This window comes from Ictidomys tridecemlineatus, chromosome 1 (genome assembly GCF_052094955.1).
Source record: "Ictidomys tridecemlineatus isolate mIctTri1 chromosome 1, mIctTri1.hap1, whole genome shotgun sequence".
Lineage (NCBI taxonomy): Eukaryota > Metazoa > Chordata > Mammalia > Rodentia > Sciuridae > Ictidomys > Ictidomys tridecemlineatus.
This window is the reverse complement of record NC_135477.1, coordinates 225,657,608-225,676,021: the sequence shown is the minus strand read 5'-3', so window position 1 is coordinate 225,676,021 and position 18,414 is coordinate 225,657,608. Positions and strand designations below refer to the sequence as shown.

Here is an 18,414-nt window from a genome sequence, read left to right as displayed (position 1 = left end):
ACCCTTTAGCAAAAAAGAAACAATCTCATGGAGAGCGATATAGAGTCTAGAAAGCAAGTTTTGGTTGCCTGATCATTTTTTAATGCTAGCTTAAATTTAGATGCTTATTTCTTGTCTTGTATATGTCATATGATTTTGTAATTTTAGCTTTACATGGAAATAAAATAAAACAGGACCTACATACATACATAGATATTTCTCTCCCCATTCATCCCTTTTGTTTCCACCTTCATTTATTCTTCTTCCATTTGTTTCCTAGCTTCCTTCCCTTTGGAACCTGCTCCAGATATTTGCTTAAACCTGTTGTCAACAGAGTATCAATAGTTCACTCTCCAGGTCATATCATTTTAAAGCAGTAGTTTTAAACTACATAGAATCACAAGGAGTTTTAAAACTACTTATGTATAGGCCGAATCTCAGGCCAAATTAATCCATTTCTACAGGCAGGAACCAGATATCAGTAATTTTAAAGCACTGGTAATTCTGATATAGAGCCAAGGAAACCAAACTTTAAGTACTAACCAAGAACTAATTGATTCTCAAAACTACAAAGTTCTGGAGCTGAAGGGTATGGCTCAGTGGTAGAGCTTCTACCCAGCATGACTGAGGCCTAAGGTTCATCCCCAGAACTGGAAACGGGTGGGAGGGGGAGGGGAGAAAGAGCGAGGAAGGAAAGTAGGCAGGCAGAAAACCACCCTATTCTGAAAATGAATGTTGGGTGAATGGGAGATAGAAAAACTAGGGATATGGGGGGAGGGGGGGGAGACTCGGGACAGTTATTTTTAGGTGGTCTGATGGAAAAGAGAAGAGGCAAAGAAACTTAAAAATTAAAGCAACCCAAATGATTTTGTCCAAGTTGTTAACAACTAGGCCTTTTGGAGGGCATGTATAAAACAAAGAATTGTCTTGGATTATCTTTCCTTCTTCATGGTATGTTTAAAAAAAAATTACGGGCTATAGCTTCATAAAAATAAATTACTGTGAAAGGTTGAACTTAGCACACAGAACCATGTCCCTCGTGGGCAATCTTTACCACTTAAGGGGCAGTGTATTCTTCTGTCCTTGCTGCATGCTAACGCTTAAGATATTTACTAGCACAGGAATTCAGGTTAGATGGAAGAAAAAAAAAAGTAACTATAAACAGGTGAAGCTGAAATGGCAAAGCTGTCGTAAGCAACACAACCACCACAGGGGGCAGGATGGGGGTATTGTTTTCAAAGACTAAAGGATACACACAAATTATCCTGTAGATTGTGAGGGCTTTGTTTTCTTGGTTGGTTGGTTGTGGTTTTTTTCACTTTTTTCACTTTGCTCTGCAAAACAACCTCAAAGCCAACACCTGCCAGGAGGAAAGGTGATATCTGAGTCTTACTCTCAATTCAAGTAAAGGGAGTTGGCCTTGGGGAATGTGGATTTCAAAACTCACACCACAGGAGCAGAAGCAAAGTCACCGACTTGTGCTCGCACCCACCCACACAGGCTATCGCCCTCTTCCAAAGAAAAAAAAAATCTCGACCCTGCCCGAATACCAACACCCCAGACGATTCTGACTTGCCCGGCGCCACTCGTTCCAGATTCACTCCACCAAGCAGAGAAGCCCGAGCCTCTCCAGTTCCCAGGTTCAGCTTAGGTAACGCACGCCCAGCCAATGGGAGGCCGCCGCCGCCGCTCCACAGCCCGCCTTCGCCAGCATCCGCGCGCTGCTCCCCACCACCGCCGCCCCAGCGCGCCCGCGAGGCCCTCCGCCCGCGAGGACTCGAGCTTTGCGCGCCCCTTCCAGGCGCGCCCCGAGCCCTCTCCATCCCGGCCCCTGCACCCCTCACACCTGGGGGATCGCCGTCCGCCGAGCTCCAGGGCGTCCCAGCTGTTAGGTACACAAGGAGGAGCTGCCAGGCCGAGGGCGCTCTGGGCGCCCGGGGCCCCCGCAGGCCCGTGAGCGCTCGCATGGGGCCAGCGGGCTAGCCCTGGTCCTCGTGGACGCTGCTTTTTCCTTAGCTCGCCGCCGTCGGTGTCCCAGGACCCGGCGCACAGTCGCTGATGGCTCGGGACTCACTGCCAGTCCCGGGGTCAGGACACGCGAGAAAAGGCTGAGTGGGAGGGGCCCAGCCGCCCTGCCTTCCTCCCCCGAGACTCTCCCTCCGTACCCGAGGCCGGCCCAGTGCTGCGCCCAGCCCCCCATGAATTATGCAGCCCGCAGCCGCCTGCTGGCGCTCCCGGATGTGCAGTGCCACCTCCGCTCCGCATCCTCTCAGGCCTCCGCCTTCTCAGCTCTACTAGGTTGGGGAGGGAGCTTGCTGTAGATGCTGGGCAGGTGATGGCGAGCACCTCACTTTGGGGATAGGTTGAAACTCTCCCTGCAGACTATTCTTTGCGTGCATCAGAGGCAGGGTTCGCTTATTTACTTTGATGGGACAGACAAGAGAATAGAAAATACCTTTGCTCCCTCAGACATCTTCAAGCTATCTTATTAAGGGGATTTATTTTTCCGCTTGTGGAAAGCGCTGTCTAGCGGCCCTACACCCTGGATTTGCTTTAGCTCTTCCTACCAGTTATGCACACCCTTCCCTCCAGTCTCTAAAGGCATAACTGGGTCTTTCCCGAATAAGGCTTCAGAGCCCCCAAGGCCCTATAGTGTATCTTTATATTTTCCCTTTGTTTGCTTAGCTTAACAGTTTTTGAGGTGCCAAAAGAGCCTAAGAAACAACTACGTAAAGGACATGCTGTGTAAAATGCGCAAAGACGTTGAACTTGGTCAAACTCATACACTGAACACCATTTAACATAATGCTATCCCTTATCCATCAAGGCCAATAGCTGGAAATTTTTTTATGCTTCCACCAAATATAAGACAACTAAAAAACTTTTTTTTTCCTTCTTAAAAAACGGGATCTCCTTTTGTTGCCTACACTGTTAACCAACCCTTGAATCCCAACGATTCTTTGGCCTCAGCCTCTGGAATAGCTGAGACTACAGGACTTCTCCACACAGAAGATATTTTTTACAGGTACATTATAATTATACCTAATAGTGAGATTAATTATGTCATTTTCGTGCATATATACAGAATATCTTTTGGTCAATTTCATTTCCCATTTCCCATTATCTCCCCCTTTCCCTCCCCTTCTCCTTCCTTTATTTTACTAATCTCCCTTATATTTTTTCCCCTCTCCCTAGCTTCCACATATAAGAGAAAGCACTCCATCCTTGACTTTCTGAGCATGGCTTATTTCACTTAGCTTTGTAAATATGGCTTATTTCTGTTAACAAGATACTCTCCAGATCAATTCATTTTCCTACAAATGACATGATTTCATTCTTTATAATTGAGTATAAATCTATTGCTTATATATATCATGTTTTCTTTATCCATTCCTCCACTCACAGACACTTAGGCTGGTTCTATAACTTGACTGCTATAAACATGGGTATGCAAGTATCTCTATAGTATGTTGACTTTAATTCTTTTGGAGAAATACCAAAGAGTAGTAGCATGAGTGCCGTGATGGTTCCATTCCTAATCTACAAAAGATATATTTTTTAAAGTATCTCTCATGGGGCTACTTAAGTGGTAGCGCGCTTGCCTGGCATGTGTGCGGCCGGAGTTGGATCCTCAGCACCACATACAAACAAAGATGTTGTGTCTGCCGAAAACTAAAAAATAAATATTAAAAAATTCTCTCTCTTTCTCTGTCTCTCTTTTAAAAAAAAAGTAAAAGTTTGATCCTTTAAAAAAAAAAAAAGTATCTCTCATGAGTTTTGCTCCTTCTTCCTTTCCTTATTGCAGATCAGCATGAACCAAAAAATGAAAGAGAACATTAGATACAGATTGTCAGGTTGAACTGCTAAACAAGAAAGATATGCTTACTCCAGAGAGCAATGTTTAATTTTAATTAGTGTGTATATCTAAAATACTCCTGTTTGCAGCTTAGTATTATATAGGTCAAACTTTGGAAAATAATAGATTATTCAAATAAGTATTGAGAGAATAAGAATGATACAATTCACCAGTGATATTAAATATCTACCAAGTACCAGGCACTTTGTTCAAAATAGACTGCATGATTGGGAAGTCATGGAATCACAAGTTTAAGGCCAGTCTGAACTCGGATAGGCCATAAGCACCTTAGTGAGTCTCTGTCACAAAATAAAAAAATAAAAAGGGCTGGAGATGTAGTTCAGTGGTAAAAATCTTCAGTACAAAAAAAAAAACACTATGTGTACTAAGGGGGCTCCTGTATACCTGTGTATGCACAAACACACACACATATACAATAATGAATGTGGAGAGCTGCTTATCTGTGAACTACAAATCTAGGGAAAGCATCTTTTTTATAAGGAAATTTATTCTTATAATGTTTAAACTTATCTGAACAAAGCCTTATGATATCCTAAAGGACTAAAACATACTGTGACCATACCAAGACCTTGGCTAGGCTTGCTAAACCCAAATAACCAGATCAATGGCTACTGAATCATGCCCATCTTGCTGCCCTGCATCCTATTTCAATACTAACTGCAAACATTTCCCTGTACCTTGGGAGAATTTTTTAAATTGGCCAATTTTCAGGACAAACTGAACTCTGACTGACCTTTCCCAATTAGTCTTATAAAATCTTTAACCTCAAATTCCCCCTTCTGCAAATGAGATGACCTCATTTAAAGAAAAATTATCTTTTCAGTTGAATCACTCTGTTTATGAAGAGAAAAAGTGACTTGCCTAAGCTGAGTCCATTTCCCACTGTGAATTTTGTTGTTGGAGCAAAACAATCTGAGAAAGAAATAGAACTCCTGTTTTGCTGAGCATTTTGGAAGACTTTTCCCTGTTGTTACTGTTTTATATTTAGATATATGTTATTTTTTGGCCTCATCTCCACTCCACTTTTTCAAAGCTTTATATCCTTTAAAAACAGCTCATCTACTACTAATTTCTCTGTACAGATTTTTCTGATCTTTCTATTCCAATTGACCTTTCCTTGCCTGCTGAACTGCATATGACTGCAAATGCTTTTACATTCTCTTCATTTGGTGTGTTGAGGGCAGGAAGGAGGGTGTTAAGTTTCTTCTCCTTGAGCTGGATGAGCTCTGTTACACCCCTGACCTCTGAATATTGCTAAAGTGAGCAGTGTGCAAGCTTCCAGGTACAGTCCCCCCAGAAATATCACTTCGTTTCCCTTGTAAGCCTCACCTTAAAGGCAGCCATCAGGTAAAAAGCACTACTACCCTGAGATTATCATGCTGTGAATAGCCCAAAGTATAGGGAAGGCCTTATCGCAATAAAATCAGATCAAGTCAAAAAGAAAGGTAAAAATTTACTGTGCATTCAAAAGAACAGCTGGTGAACTGGGAGACTTCAAACCCAAAAGAGTTTGGCTCTTAAGGTTACAGTACAATTTATAAAGCATAAATAAGGAAGTACATTGATCTCTATTGTTACTGGCTATTAAAAACCTAAATTCGTTTTAGAGTAAGTACAGCTGTATAAGCTTATTTGTCTATGTCCTTCTGACAAGGAAGAAAAGCTTAAGTTTATTTGTTGAGAGCTTGCATTTCAGAGAAATCAGGATAGCTTGATTTTCTGTTATGAAGTGATGGTTGGTTGGTTGTTCTTGGGTATACAGAAACTGTGGCCTTCATTTTCATTATACTTTGACAGTCTCCCCTCCCTTTTGGTGATACAGCTGACCTCAGACAATGACCAGGTCTTAAGCATTTCTCTCATTACTACCGTTTTTCTTTTCATGATCATCTAAAGATCACAAAGCAGAATTTAAAGGGTTCTTCCATATATTCAAATTCATGTCGTTTTTTGTTGTTCAGGGCCTGGTAGAGTTCATCTTAAGAGTCAGTGAATGCTGACAATCATTTACGACTCTTAAGAGAACACAATGCACAGGAATTTTATCAATGTGACTAATGGGGAGATAATACCAAGGGTTTGAGAAAGACTGTGAAGCCAAAGCCAAGATTAGACTAAAAAGATCAATTGATTGTGCCTTTATAATCTGGTGAGGTATCTGTATCTGATCTTTAACTTCTCAAACTGTGAAGCTATGCATTTTTCCCTCGGCATTTTCTAATAAGGACTTCTACAGCCTGATTGTGTCATACATATACAACAAAAGGGTTTGGAATAATTGGGAGCTCTAACACTGAAGGACTGCTCAATGCCCATTTAAGTTCCAGGGGACCTTCTCATGGTTTGTTTCCCAAAGAAGAGGTTCCTAAGTGTTACTGTTGCTTATCTCATGGAGTAGAGAGGATAATAAAGAGAAAAATCATGGACCCAGGATCTACAATATACTGCAAATCCAAGGAATCCTCTGAGTTGCCTTTTAGTCACAGACCTGGGATAATTTTGTATAATATTTGTTTTTTTCTGAAAACAGAAAGTCCTTTTTTTTTTTTCAAATAAGTCATGACCTAGATAATGCACCATTTCTTATGAGAATTAGAGTTTATCTCGACAAGTCTTCAGGCACCAATAAGCCAATTATTGTACTATACACATTGAGTCCATTTCTGAGTCTTTGTTTGATGAGGAACAAAGAAGTAAATCACCTACATATTGAGTCCAGATAGAATTTCTGGGAAATTGCTGTGTCCTAGCCCCAGTGTAAAACTTGTGAACAGTGCGAAGTAGCATCTGCTTTTCCTGCGGCATTATTACCCAAGTACATTGTTGATTTTTTAAGTAAAAGCTAACAAACGCAGGTAGTCTTTGTCTCCAGGAATGTTAAAACAAAAAGAAGTAAATCAAGTCTACTACTATGAACTCCTTGGATTCAGTGGGTACCAGTTTGATTTGGTACCACTGGAACTCGGTACTACAATTTTATTTATAATTTCCAGGTCCCGTACAGAACTCTGTCCCTCTTCCCAGGGTTTATTGGCAGGAAGATAGGAATGTGACAAGGATTAGTACATGTAATAATTAATCTCTGACTTATTAATTCCTCTTTTATCAGTATGAATCCCTATATTACTTCAGATGTCAGAAAGTATTGAAATAATTTAAGAAGCAATTTAAAAGGGTCAATCTGAATTTTAATGGGTTTGATATTTCGAATCCTTCCCACATCTGTAGAACAAGAAGCCCACAGAGTGCCAGGAATTTCAGAAAAGTATATATCTAGATGTAAATGGAATTAAATATTTCCTTAGGACAGTCAATTTGGGCTTAAAGAACCCATAGTGTTTCAGTGTCTGATGAATCTAAGGTCATTTCGCCAGAAGAGAATTTTATTTAGTTTCCTATGTCAATTACAGATGTCTACCCAGGAAGTTACAGGACCAATGTCACATAACAAGAAGGAGCAATTCTCAGGGAGAGGGCCAAAGGTATATTTATGAGTTCTGATATGGGAACCCTTGAACTTGATTTGAAATTCTCACCACTCAGATGTTTTCATGATCCAGGAAAGTTCATTATGACAAGGCATTTCTATCAATAGGAGCAAAACTGGGAGCACATTTTTAAAAGTTAGTCAAGGTCCCTCCAACTATTGTAATTGAATGGTTATTAGTTTATTTGTCTGATGGTTTCTATTCTGCTCTAATTTCCTTTCAAAATGTCCTACTAGATATTGCAATTCTGTTAAGGGAGCTACTTCCCATTCTAATTTATGCTTCTTTAGTGAGTCACTTATTTCTATCTGCAGTCCATTAACAAAATGGACAAATAAAGCCACTTCATCTTGGCCTTTAAGGCAGGAAAATAGTTTAAAATTTTCCTATAGGCAGATTCAGTAGTCCATAGAAGATTAGTTCGTTTTTTTTTTTTTTTCTTTTTCCTCAAGGTTGGGTTATGGCCTAATTTGTTCTCATAGAGAACAGGAATAGCTTCAACCATTGTTGGCCCATTTTTCTAGCCCATCTTATCTTCTTTAAAGGTATGGTTGACAGGATCCTCAAGATATCTAGTTGCAAGCTAGTTCAGTGACAGTTCACTGGTCTGGCATTCTCAAGGTCCAGGGTTCAATCCCCTATGCTACAGAAACACAAAATAAGGCATCTTAGTTAGAATATCACAACAGGCTTTTTCTGGCCATTTTCAAGCATTTCTTGTATCAATCATAGGGACAAATTGGTACAAATCAGGAGACATGAATCAAAGACTCTGCTCTGGTTTGGATATTTGGTGTCCCAAAGGTTCATACGTTAAAGGCTTGGGTTTCAGGGTAGCACTATTGAGAGGTGGTGGAACTCTTAGGAGGCAGGGACTGGTGGAAGGAAGTTAGGTCATTGGGAGCGTGCTCTTGTAAGGAAATTCATATGCAACTTCTTGACCTCTCACAAGTAGATTGTTATAAAAGTCTGAGCTTGGTTGTGTCTTTCTATCTGTTCAGATTTGAGGTGTGACCCTTTCCTCCTAGATGATCTTAAATTTTGAGCCTCCAAAACAGTGAGCATCCTTTTCTTTACAAGTAGCTTATATCAGACCTTTTGTTATAGTGACGAGAAGCTAACTAATGTAAGCACCCAGAAAATTTTTAAATTCCTCTGTAAATTTGGTTTGATCTCTTTGGGGATCACAAACACCCTGATCCATATACAAGTAGGAAACAAGGATTTTAGAGGGAGATAGGGAAGGGGTCATGTAACAGTTGGAGTCCATCTTTGCCTAAAATGCCCTAAAATGACTGTATCTATATAGGGAAACTGGTAATTCTACAGTTGTCCAGAAACCCAGGTAATACCAGCTATTTTCTTCTTATGGACAAAAGGATGTCTTACCTTACCTTGAAGCTTCAACAAAATACAGGTATGCACAACAAAGATAAAGAGCTCAAAGTGCAGAGAGAGAGCTCACATAGAGAGACTTACCCTTGAACTCTGCGGTCAGCAAGAAAGCAGTGAGTGCACTGGGCTCTGTCATTATTGGTATGTGGCTATACTTCCCAGCCTTGGGGATCCTCAAAGATATTATTCAGATCTTACTTCTGACACTATAAACTTCAAAATAAAACCAGATGAAGTAAAAAGGAAATGAGAGTTTATTGTGCATACAAAATTTTTGTAAATAAAGCAAAAAAAGGGAGTAAATGCAGTTTTAAAAAGTAAAAAAGAAATAGTGCTTATACAAGAAAAGATTGTGAACTGGGAACATTCAAACCAAGTCTTAAGAAGCTGGAATCACAAGAGACATATAGCTTATAAAATCAATGAGGAAGTAATTGATCTCTGTTATGATTGGCTACTATGTAACTACATTACTTTTAGCACATGTAGAGCTATACAAGCTTATTCATCTGGAGCTAATGGGTTTGATTTCATCATATTGACAAAAAAGAAATACTGAAGTTTTTATTGCAGTTAGAACCCACATTTCAAGAGAAATCAGGATAGCTTTAAGTCTTTTTTATAGGGTGATGGGTGATTGGCTTAAGTATATACGTGAACTGTGGCCTCCATTTTTACTTTTTTAATAGTCCTAAATGATAAGATGCCATACAGTGAGGCAGAGGCTGAGGAGCAAGAAGTTAATGGATTTATGAGGGACCCTTTTTGGAGCCCTCAGAAAAGACCAGCCCTCAGCTGAACAGTGCACAGTGACCCCACTGATACTCCCTGGAACAGAAGAATTGCCCAGCTAAGCCCTGCCCAAACTCCTGGCCCACACAATAGTGAGATATGATAAAATTGTCATTATCTTAAACCACTGCGTTTTGGCATAGTTTGTGTCACCATAACGAATAATTCAAACCCTCTTTTCCAAACGCATGTTGTCCGTAGGATTAACTCAACAATTACTAATTTGCAGCTTTATAGCTTGAGCTTTATTGTTAGCTTGAACTCCAATTTACATATTTCCTTGTTATTCAACTTGTTGTGTGATTATGACTTCTTTCACAACTAGGATACAATTCTTTTTAGTATCTGCAAATGATTCTATAAATAATATTATTGATGTACACTGTTTTTACTTACTAGAAAATTAGTAGAGGAAACCCTCTTTTCTTTTTTAACTAAAATTTGTGTTATTTTTGCAAAATAATACCACAATTTTTTTTTTATTTTTTCCCTTCTTAATATATAAGTTGTCATCAAATGAAAAGTGTCTGTCAGAGTCCTAGGAAGATATGAAATGATAGAACTAAGAGTTAACTATTAATTAAATTAATTGATTCTTTTAAAAAAATTATTGGAGAAAAACATGTATCAGATAGTATTATATAAAGTACTATAATAAAGATGAAAATTTGTAGTGACCGTTAGTAGAAAAGATACAAAAAAAAAAAAACCCTACAAATAGAAGTCCAGGCAGATTCTTGTGATGTGCTCCATGATGACTGTCCCAGGTACACATGCCTTGTATAAATCTCTCCCCTGGAGTGTGGGCAGGTCTGTGGAAGTGAAGAGGTAGGTTATTCTCTTGAATAAGTTACATTTGGTAAGACTCCAGTTTAGTCAAATGAAGGGAATGATTCCTGTGTGCTCATTTGGAAGGAATAAACAACCTCACTGTAGACTGAAAAGGGTCAACCTTCAGGAGCTGAACTTCAGTCCTCAAACCACAAGGAATTGACTTCTGCCAACAAGTGAACTTCGAATAGGTTCCAAAGGATCAAACAAGATTACAGCACTGCTGATACCTTATTTGTGGCCTCCTGAGATCTTGAGCAGAAAAACCTCAAAACTGTATCTGGATTTGGGAATTTGTCAGATCACAAATTTATCCCATTTTAAGCCAGTAAATTTTTGATAATTTGTTACAAGGGAACAGAAAACTAATACACAATTGCCCATCAATTGTAGTTCTAGTTAGATTGTACTAAAATTGTTCCATATTTTAACAGGGTCAGTAATGGGTATGGAAATAAATGAAAGACTTCTCTGGTTAGTTCTGATTCTATCAAGAATTAATGACAAGTTCTAGACCACTTGGTAAATTGTATCATTTCTAAATTGAGACCTATGACCAAATTCCAATCATTTCCTCTCTGTTAAAATATCCTACATTATACACACAACATGTGGAGAAGTCTCAATCTTGGGGATGGAAATTTAACACACCCCAAGCAATAAATTAAAACTTTCCTATGCCAGGAAGTATAATCTGATTCCCCTTAGCAGTGGTGCATGGAGAGGGGAAGCATAGCCAATGAGATATAAGAGCAAATCCATAGAGGAGTTTCCTCATCTAGGGAGCAAAAAAGCCTCAACTAGACAAGATCTTTTCCCCAACCCCTTCACCTCCTCTTTCAACCCTGAATTTTAGCCATGAGGCCAGCATTGACAGTGGCAACTTTGCGTTCATTTAGTGACAAGCCAGAACTTCTCCAAGAATATAGAGGAAAAAGCAAAAAGAATCCTGATGCCTTGGCGACATCACTGAGCTACTACAACAACTCTCAGATGCCTACTCCAGGCTTTACATAAAATAATGATAATAATTATTAGCATAGCATTGTGTGGATTTTTTTGTTATTTGACAGCTGAATACATTTCTGTTGATTCCAGGACTTTCTTTGGCTTGTCTTGGTTTAAATATAAAACCTTGCCTTCGGCTTTAAAATTCCTATTGTAGGGCTGGGATTGTATCTCAGTGGTAGAGCACTTGCCTAGCATGTGTGAGGCACTGGGTTCAATTCTCAGTGCCACATATAAAATAAAGGTCCATTGACAGCTAAAAAATATTATTTTAAAAAATTTTTTATTGAAAATTTCCACACAGAAGTCTCCTTCTACCTTCTAAGTTTAAGGACTGCCCATTGCTTTTACTGTAAGAATAAAATTCAATAAGGTTTTCCATGATTTGGGCTTTAAATAATTCTTTAGCTTATCTTGCAACATTTCCCCTAGTCTGAGCTATATTTGTTCAAAATACTTGAAGTTCCCACAAAGTCAGCTGTTGTAAACTCCAAAGCCAGTTCTTGTATGCCTCATTGACTTTCCCTCTAATTCTCTCTTTCTCTCTCTCCCCGCTCATCCTTCTCTCCCATCTCTTAGAATGTTTAGGAGAGCTTTGCCTGTAGCAATGCTGCCTAATTCTCAATTCAATTTCTGTGTGCCTTTTTTTCCCAAGAAGCTTCTCTGATTATCCCTCTTCAAGAGCTTCCTCTCTTAACTTTCACAGTATCTTGTGTACATCCTTATCCCTGTACTATCATTTGGATCTGGAATGTCCCCATCACACTCTTGTGCTACAGGCTTGTTTCCCAGCCTGTTAGCACTACTGGGTGGAACCCTCAGTAGGTGGGCCCTAGTGGAAAGGAAATTAGTTTTTCCCCTTTGCTTTCCAGCTGCCATGAGATGAATAGGTTCCACCACCAGGCACCCCAGCCATGAAGAAGTACTATGCCACCATCGACCCAAAAGCAATAGGGCCAAGTGACTGTGGATTAAAACCATGAGCCTAAATAAACTTTTTTTTCCCCCTCTAAGTTGATTTATCTTCAGTATTTGTCACAGTGACAGAAAGCTGACTCACACATCCACCTCTTAACACATGATGTTGTAATCATCAGTTTCATCTCTACCATTTAGCTCCCAAAATGCTGAGCCAGAATCTGGTCAACGTTTATGACCCATGCACCACAATATCCACTACACATCTGTCCTTACATAGTGATCTGTTTCACAGATGATTGAAAGAAATTCAAAAGCTACAAACCTGTATTCATCAAAAAGCAGCCATCTCCTCCACCCAGCCTCTCTCGCCAGAGATGAACATTATAAATTACTGCCTTCCTCCAGAAATGTTCTAAATCTATGCAAACATTTCTGTTTGCCTATTTCTTTCCTACAGATGATGGCATTCTTGCTCACTGGCCCACTCATAGCTTTTCTACTTTAATAATATGTCTACTGATTCCCATAGAGAGCTTTTCCCTTTAAACAGATAAATATTACTTCACTCTGTGAATGTTCCACCATGTACTTAACAGTTACCAACTGACAACATTACATGGATTTTGATGCTCTCCACTTAAAAATAATTCAAAAATGAAATCATTGTACATTTATTCAGTGGTTCATAGGAATGTATAGATAGAATATAGTCATAGAAATATTTCTTTGTCAAAAGATATTTGTGTTTAAAACTTTGAAAGATATTTCCACATTATTTTCCTTCTAGATTGTTAGTTTGCATTTTTGCCAACAACGAGAGGAACTGTTTTCTCATGAGAATGTAACTTTGTCAATCTGAGATATGGAAAATGGCATGAAGTTATAGTTCAATTTGTTTTCCCTTCATTGTAAGTTTGGGTGAGAACTTTTTGTATGTTAAAATACCATGTGCAAATCTTGTTGCAAACAACAAAAACTCGTCTGGCTAGTTCAGCCAGAATTATAATCTCTTAAAGGTGATAAGATACTACTTGTGATTGTTGAAGAAACAGACACAAAGATGGAGACATCAAAAAACAGACAATAAATTGGCCTGAAATGGATACCAGTAGTTCTTCCACTGAACACAAAATGCCAGAGGCCTCTGTCTCTACTACTCCCTCCATCTCTGACCTTACCTGTGAGCAGATACTTATTCCTGTACTTCTTGCTGCCACCTACACAAGAAAATGGGAGCAATCTTTTCTCACCTCTAAAGCAGTCTCACTAGGGTGTTTCTGAGTTCTGACTTCAGTGTAGGAAATCAGGATCCTTAATGTGCAAACTTCCCCAAGCGTAGGAAAGTATTCAAAATATGACAAGAAGACTTGGCTATATGAAATATACACCTCAGTACTCCACACTATCAATATGCAATCTTTTTTCTTTCAGTCTTAGAAACAAAAGCAGATACTCCCCTGATGCACTACACCTTTCATACATTTCCAAGCAAACATCCCCTTTCTACCTCAGAGGAAGATGAGTTTCAAAAGAAGGGGAAGAGAGTTTCTGACTTGTACAGATGCATTGTAAAATCTTAGAAGAGCTAGCAATATATTCATTTGCCATGTGCCTTTGTAAATTTTGCTAAAATAAGCTATTTTAACTGAAATTATTTAATACTATCGATTAGTCCTGCTCGCTATTCTCTTTCATCAAACTTTGCCACACCGGATGGCATAATAAAAGGAGATGAGCTAAGGATACATTTAGTAAGGACTTATTATAATATAGTTTTGTTCTTTAGCTACTTCTGTGTATTGGCTAGTTATTGCTAACTAATACAGTATAGAAATGTTTTTAAGAAACACACAATTGCTAGGAGAGGTGGCACACGCCTGTAATCCCAGAGGCTCAGGAGGCTGAAGCAAGAGGATTGAGAGTTCAAAGCCAGCCTCAGCAATGGTGAGACACTAAGCAACCCAGTGAGACCCTGTCTCTAAATATTAAAGTACAAAATAAGAGTTGGGGATGTGGCTCAGTGGTTGAGTGCCCCTGAGTTCAACCCCAGGTAGCCACCCTCCAAACACACACACACACACACACACACACACACACACACACACACATACACACACACACACCTTCTATTGTGAGATGTGCCCAGCACTGTGACTGAACATTCTGACTTGAAGGTGCAATGCCAAAGACTTGGTCCTAATACTCTGGTATCACTTAGCACCAGAAGTAATTATGGAATAAAGGAGATACCAGGTTACAAATATCTGGAGCTAGGAGCTGGACTGTGGAAAATTCTTTTAATCATTACATCAATTGGATTTAAGGGAAGTTTCCAATTCTCGTCAGCATTGAGTCATAACTAAAATTTGTCCTATCAGGAATATGTTTCATAACACAACTTTTTCTTTCAGTGCTGCAAGTGGAAACCAGGGCTTTGCACATGCTAGGCAAATGCTCTACTCCTGAGCTACATCCCTCGCCCTAATTTTCTTTTTTGCAGCAAATAAAATCCAGCTGTGCAAGAGAGAAGCTATACAAGTGAGAAGAATACGTCTAGATTATTGTAAATATATTTTCAAAGGATTATAAATATATTTTCAAAGTTAAATATAAAATGAGACCCTATTGACAGATAACTGAGCTGGAGCATGATGATATTTTTTATGAATGCTATCATTAGGGGATCCAAAAAAATTTTTGCCAAGTACTGGATATGATGTTCAGTTTCTTTGGAAAGCCAATGAATACCATACAATTTCTTGCCTTTTTTTCCCATACTTTATTGGTGCACTTTAATTATACATAAGAGTGAGATTTGTTTCCATATTCATACATGCATATGATATAACAATATAATTTGGTCAGTATCATTCCCCAGTATTTCCTCTTTCCCTCCTCTCTTTCTCTCTTTCATCTTCTCCACCTTTCTTTTCCTTTATCTTCTCGAGCTTCCACATATAAGAGAACATACAACACTTGACCTTCTGAGTTTGGCTTATCTCACTCAACCAAGTTTTATCCATTTTTCCTGCAAATGGCATAATTTCATTCTTCTTTGTGGCTGAATAAAACTCCATTGTGAACATATATATAACATTGTCTTTATCCATTCTTCCACTGACGGTCACCTACACTACAGTTCCATAGTTTGGCTACTGCATAACACAACATATTTAATAAAAATGCACTTTTCTTTTATGGTGTTAATTATGTGAAATAGAAGGTGTCAGAAAAGGAAGGTTAGTGGGAAGAGCCAGAGCTACTGCCACACCACAGCTGACCTTGGCAGCATGGTTAACACTCATGATCTCCCTTGCATTCCCTCCCATCTGATTGCCTCTGATCTTATCAGCTAGCATGCATTCTGATTTTAGTGTCTTACTTGAATGCACAACATAAACCGTCATCTCAGAAGGGACTGAGCTGAAAGTCACCATATCCTTTGCAGGCCCTCCTGACCTCTCACTCCATTTACCATAAATGGATCACTTATGTGACAATCTTGCCAAGATGGTGACTGTATGTCTCACCTTCTGGTTCTTTGTCATGATGAGGGCAAATTGTCCAGGCAGCAACAGTATCTTATAGTTAACGAAACTCTTTCTGTGTCCTCTCATAGAAGTCTTCCCTCTTCAGGAAGTAGGAACTATAAATCCACACAACCCAGAGTCCTAGGGATAGGAAATACCAATTCCAAATTTCTACTACTTTGTTCCTAGTTCCATATAAATTAGCTGAATTTGTTCATTTGAACTGTATACTGCCGCAGTCTTGGCTGGGCACAAGATCACGAGCCACCACACACCTTGTAGATTCGAACAGCAATTCTTTATTCCCGAACTCACACCGGCCCTGTACAAACATGTTCTGGGGAAATCCCACTTCTGCCCGCCAATTCACGTCCCAAAATACTTTCTGAATTCCACAAGAACTCAACGGGAACTCAGGCAGCAGGAACGCCCTATACCCAGCAGCAATAACCTTAAACCTGGAACTTCCCTAAACCCAGATTGTCTTAAACCGGGAACGCCTTAAACCCAAATTATCTTAAACAGGGATACTTTAAGATACTTAAACCAGGTTTAAGGTGTATCCTAAAACCTGCAGGATACACCTTAAACCTGGATCCACCCTGGTCCTTGAGCAGGGTCACCTTTCTCAAAGACACATGCAATGTCGCAGCAAATTTCCATTTAACATGGGGTACGCTGGCAAGGAAATTTCGATGCATCATTCCTACTTGGCAATGGCCCTCAGCATGAAACATGGAAAAGATACTCCTTCATACCCCTCAGAAAGAACCTACCTTCCCAATACTATGACTTGGGTTCCCTAGCCTCTAGAACTGTTAGACACTTCTCTTGTTGAAGCCACCTAATTTGTGGCACCTTTTTATTTCAGACCAAGGAAACTCGTACACTTGGCCAATAAGAATTCATGCAGTTGACATTGCTTCTAGCTTCCACCTCTGGTACTACCATGTTTACTAATTTTAGGTGACCACTGTCTCAACACTGAGCCTATCCCATGTCGACTTGCTGAGTGAGCATTCACATGAAATACAAAGACTTCACAATTCCCAAATATGCATCCACAGGCATTGTACCCAGACCTCCCTTTTGTCATATTTTCAGCTTTTCCATTCTGTTTCTCAGACTAATTGACCAAGCCATTTTCCACCATCCAAGAGTCTATGCCTATTATAACCCTGAGTTACTTTTTTCTCTTCAAAGTAGACCTCCTGAGGCTCTGCTCATTGGAATTTATTTCTCCTCACCACTGTCTTTCAAAGTCTACTTTCAGTGGATGGGCCTCGGTGTGGCTGCGATGCATAAAGCAAGCTCAGAATTGTTGCCCCTCCATCAGCTAGTCATTTGGATCCTTAACATACCCATAGTGAGAGATGGAAGTGGATGCCGTGAGGGCTTATCTACCTTCTCATTCAACTTGCTTATGTCTCTGTCTTTCCTCATGCTCCATCCTGGATACCTCACTACCATCTTAATTGCCGTTAGTTCTGCCCAACTTTAGACTATGTTTATCTGACAAACTATTGGGTCTCATGGTCATTTATTACCCACCGTTCAGAGTTCCAGAACACCCAAAAGCAGATTTTCTTGACTGATATATAATCTTTTCATGCAATACCTCAACTTTTCACAGGATCAACTGAGATGTATGCCCAAGAAGCATGGCAGTCTGTGCCTCAATCTGGATCTGCTGCAAACACTTTTCTTGTCACTTGGTGTGGTTCAGAGAAGTATTCTCAGCTGTGGAAAATGCTGCTTCAAGATCTGAAGAAAACTACCAGATCTTGTGTTTACTTTTGCACAATGGAAAATAAACATTATATCAATTCTGCCTTTATTTCAGAAGGATATTCTAGCAGGCCCCAAACCACTAGAGACCTAAATCTGAAACTAAAATGATGAGCCTTTGAATCTTCATAGGATTTATTCTTAAACCTTTGGAATATAAATATCTTACCAAGGACTTTAAAATGTTAGCCACTTCTTGTTCATCCAGTCTGATTAGCATGATGTCCTTGACATGATATAACAGTGTGATACTCTTCAAGATATCCAACTAGGTTATATATCTCCAAATTCTATCATGACAGAAGAGTAAGAAAACTGATATAGTCCCAAGGCAAGGTGGGAAATGCATACTATTGTAAGCATTTGTAAATAAATGTGAATTATTTCTGACTTTTTTTTTTTTGAAAGGAGGGGAAGGGATGAATTTGCAAGATCCCAGTGTTATAGACTGACTTGTCTTCCCCCAAAATTTGTATGAGGAAGCTTTCCACCAATTCCTTAGAATATGACTATATTTCAATATAGGGCCTTTTAAAAGGTAATTAAGATTAAATTAGGTCATTATGGTGGGCCCTAATTCAATGTGATTGGAGTCCTTATAAGAAAAGAGAGGGACACCAGGAATGTGCACAGTCAGAGAAAAGACCATGTGAGGACAGAGGGAAAAAGGTAATCATCTACTGCCCTAGAGAGAGAGACCTAGAGGAAACCAAACCTGTCAATATCAAACACATTGATTTTGGATTTCCATACTCCAGAACTGTGAGATATAAACTTCTGTTGTGTAGGAGACTCAGTCTGTGGT

General features: G+C 39.4%; 1 protein-coding gene and 1 pseudogene across 1 annotated transcript in view; one reads left to right on the top strand and one right to left on the bottom strand.

The window, feature by feature from the left end:
* Emb (embigin) overlaps nt 1–1,802 on the bottom strand; it is a 50,361-nt gene extending 48,559 nt beyond the window's left edge. The window contains exon 1 of the mRNA XM_078023519.1: nt 1,556–1,802. Coding sequence (XP_077879645.1) covers nt 1,556–1,802 — 247 coding nt within the window. The remainder of the gene's footprint in view (nt 1–1,555) is intronic.
* Nucleotides 1,803–2,177: 375 nt separating this feature from the next.
* The window catches only part of LOC101955161 (serine/threonine-protein kinase LATS2 pseudogene), a 29,376-nt pseudogene continuing 13,139 nt past the window's right edge, over nt 2,178–18,414 (top strand).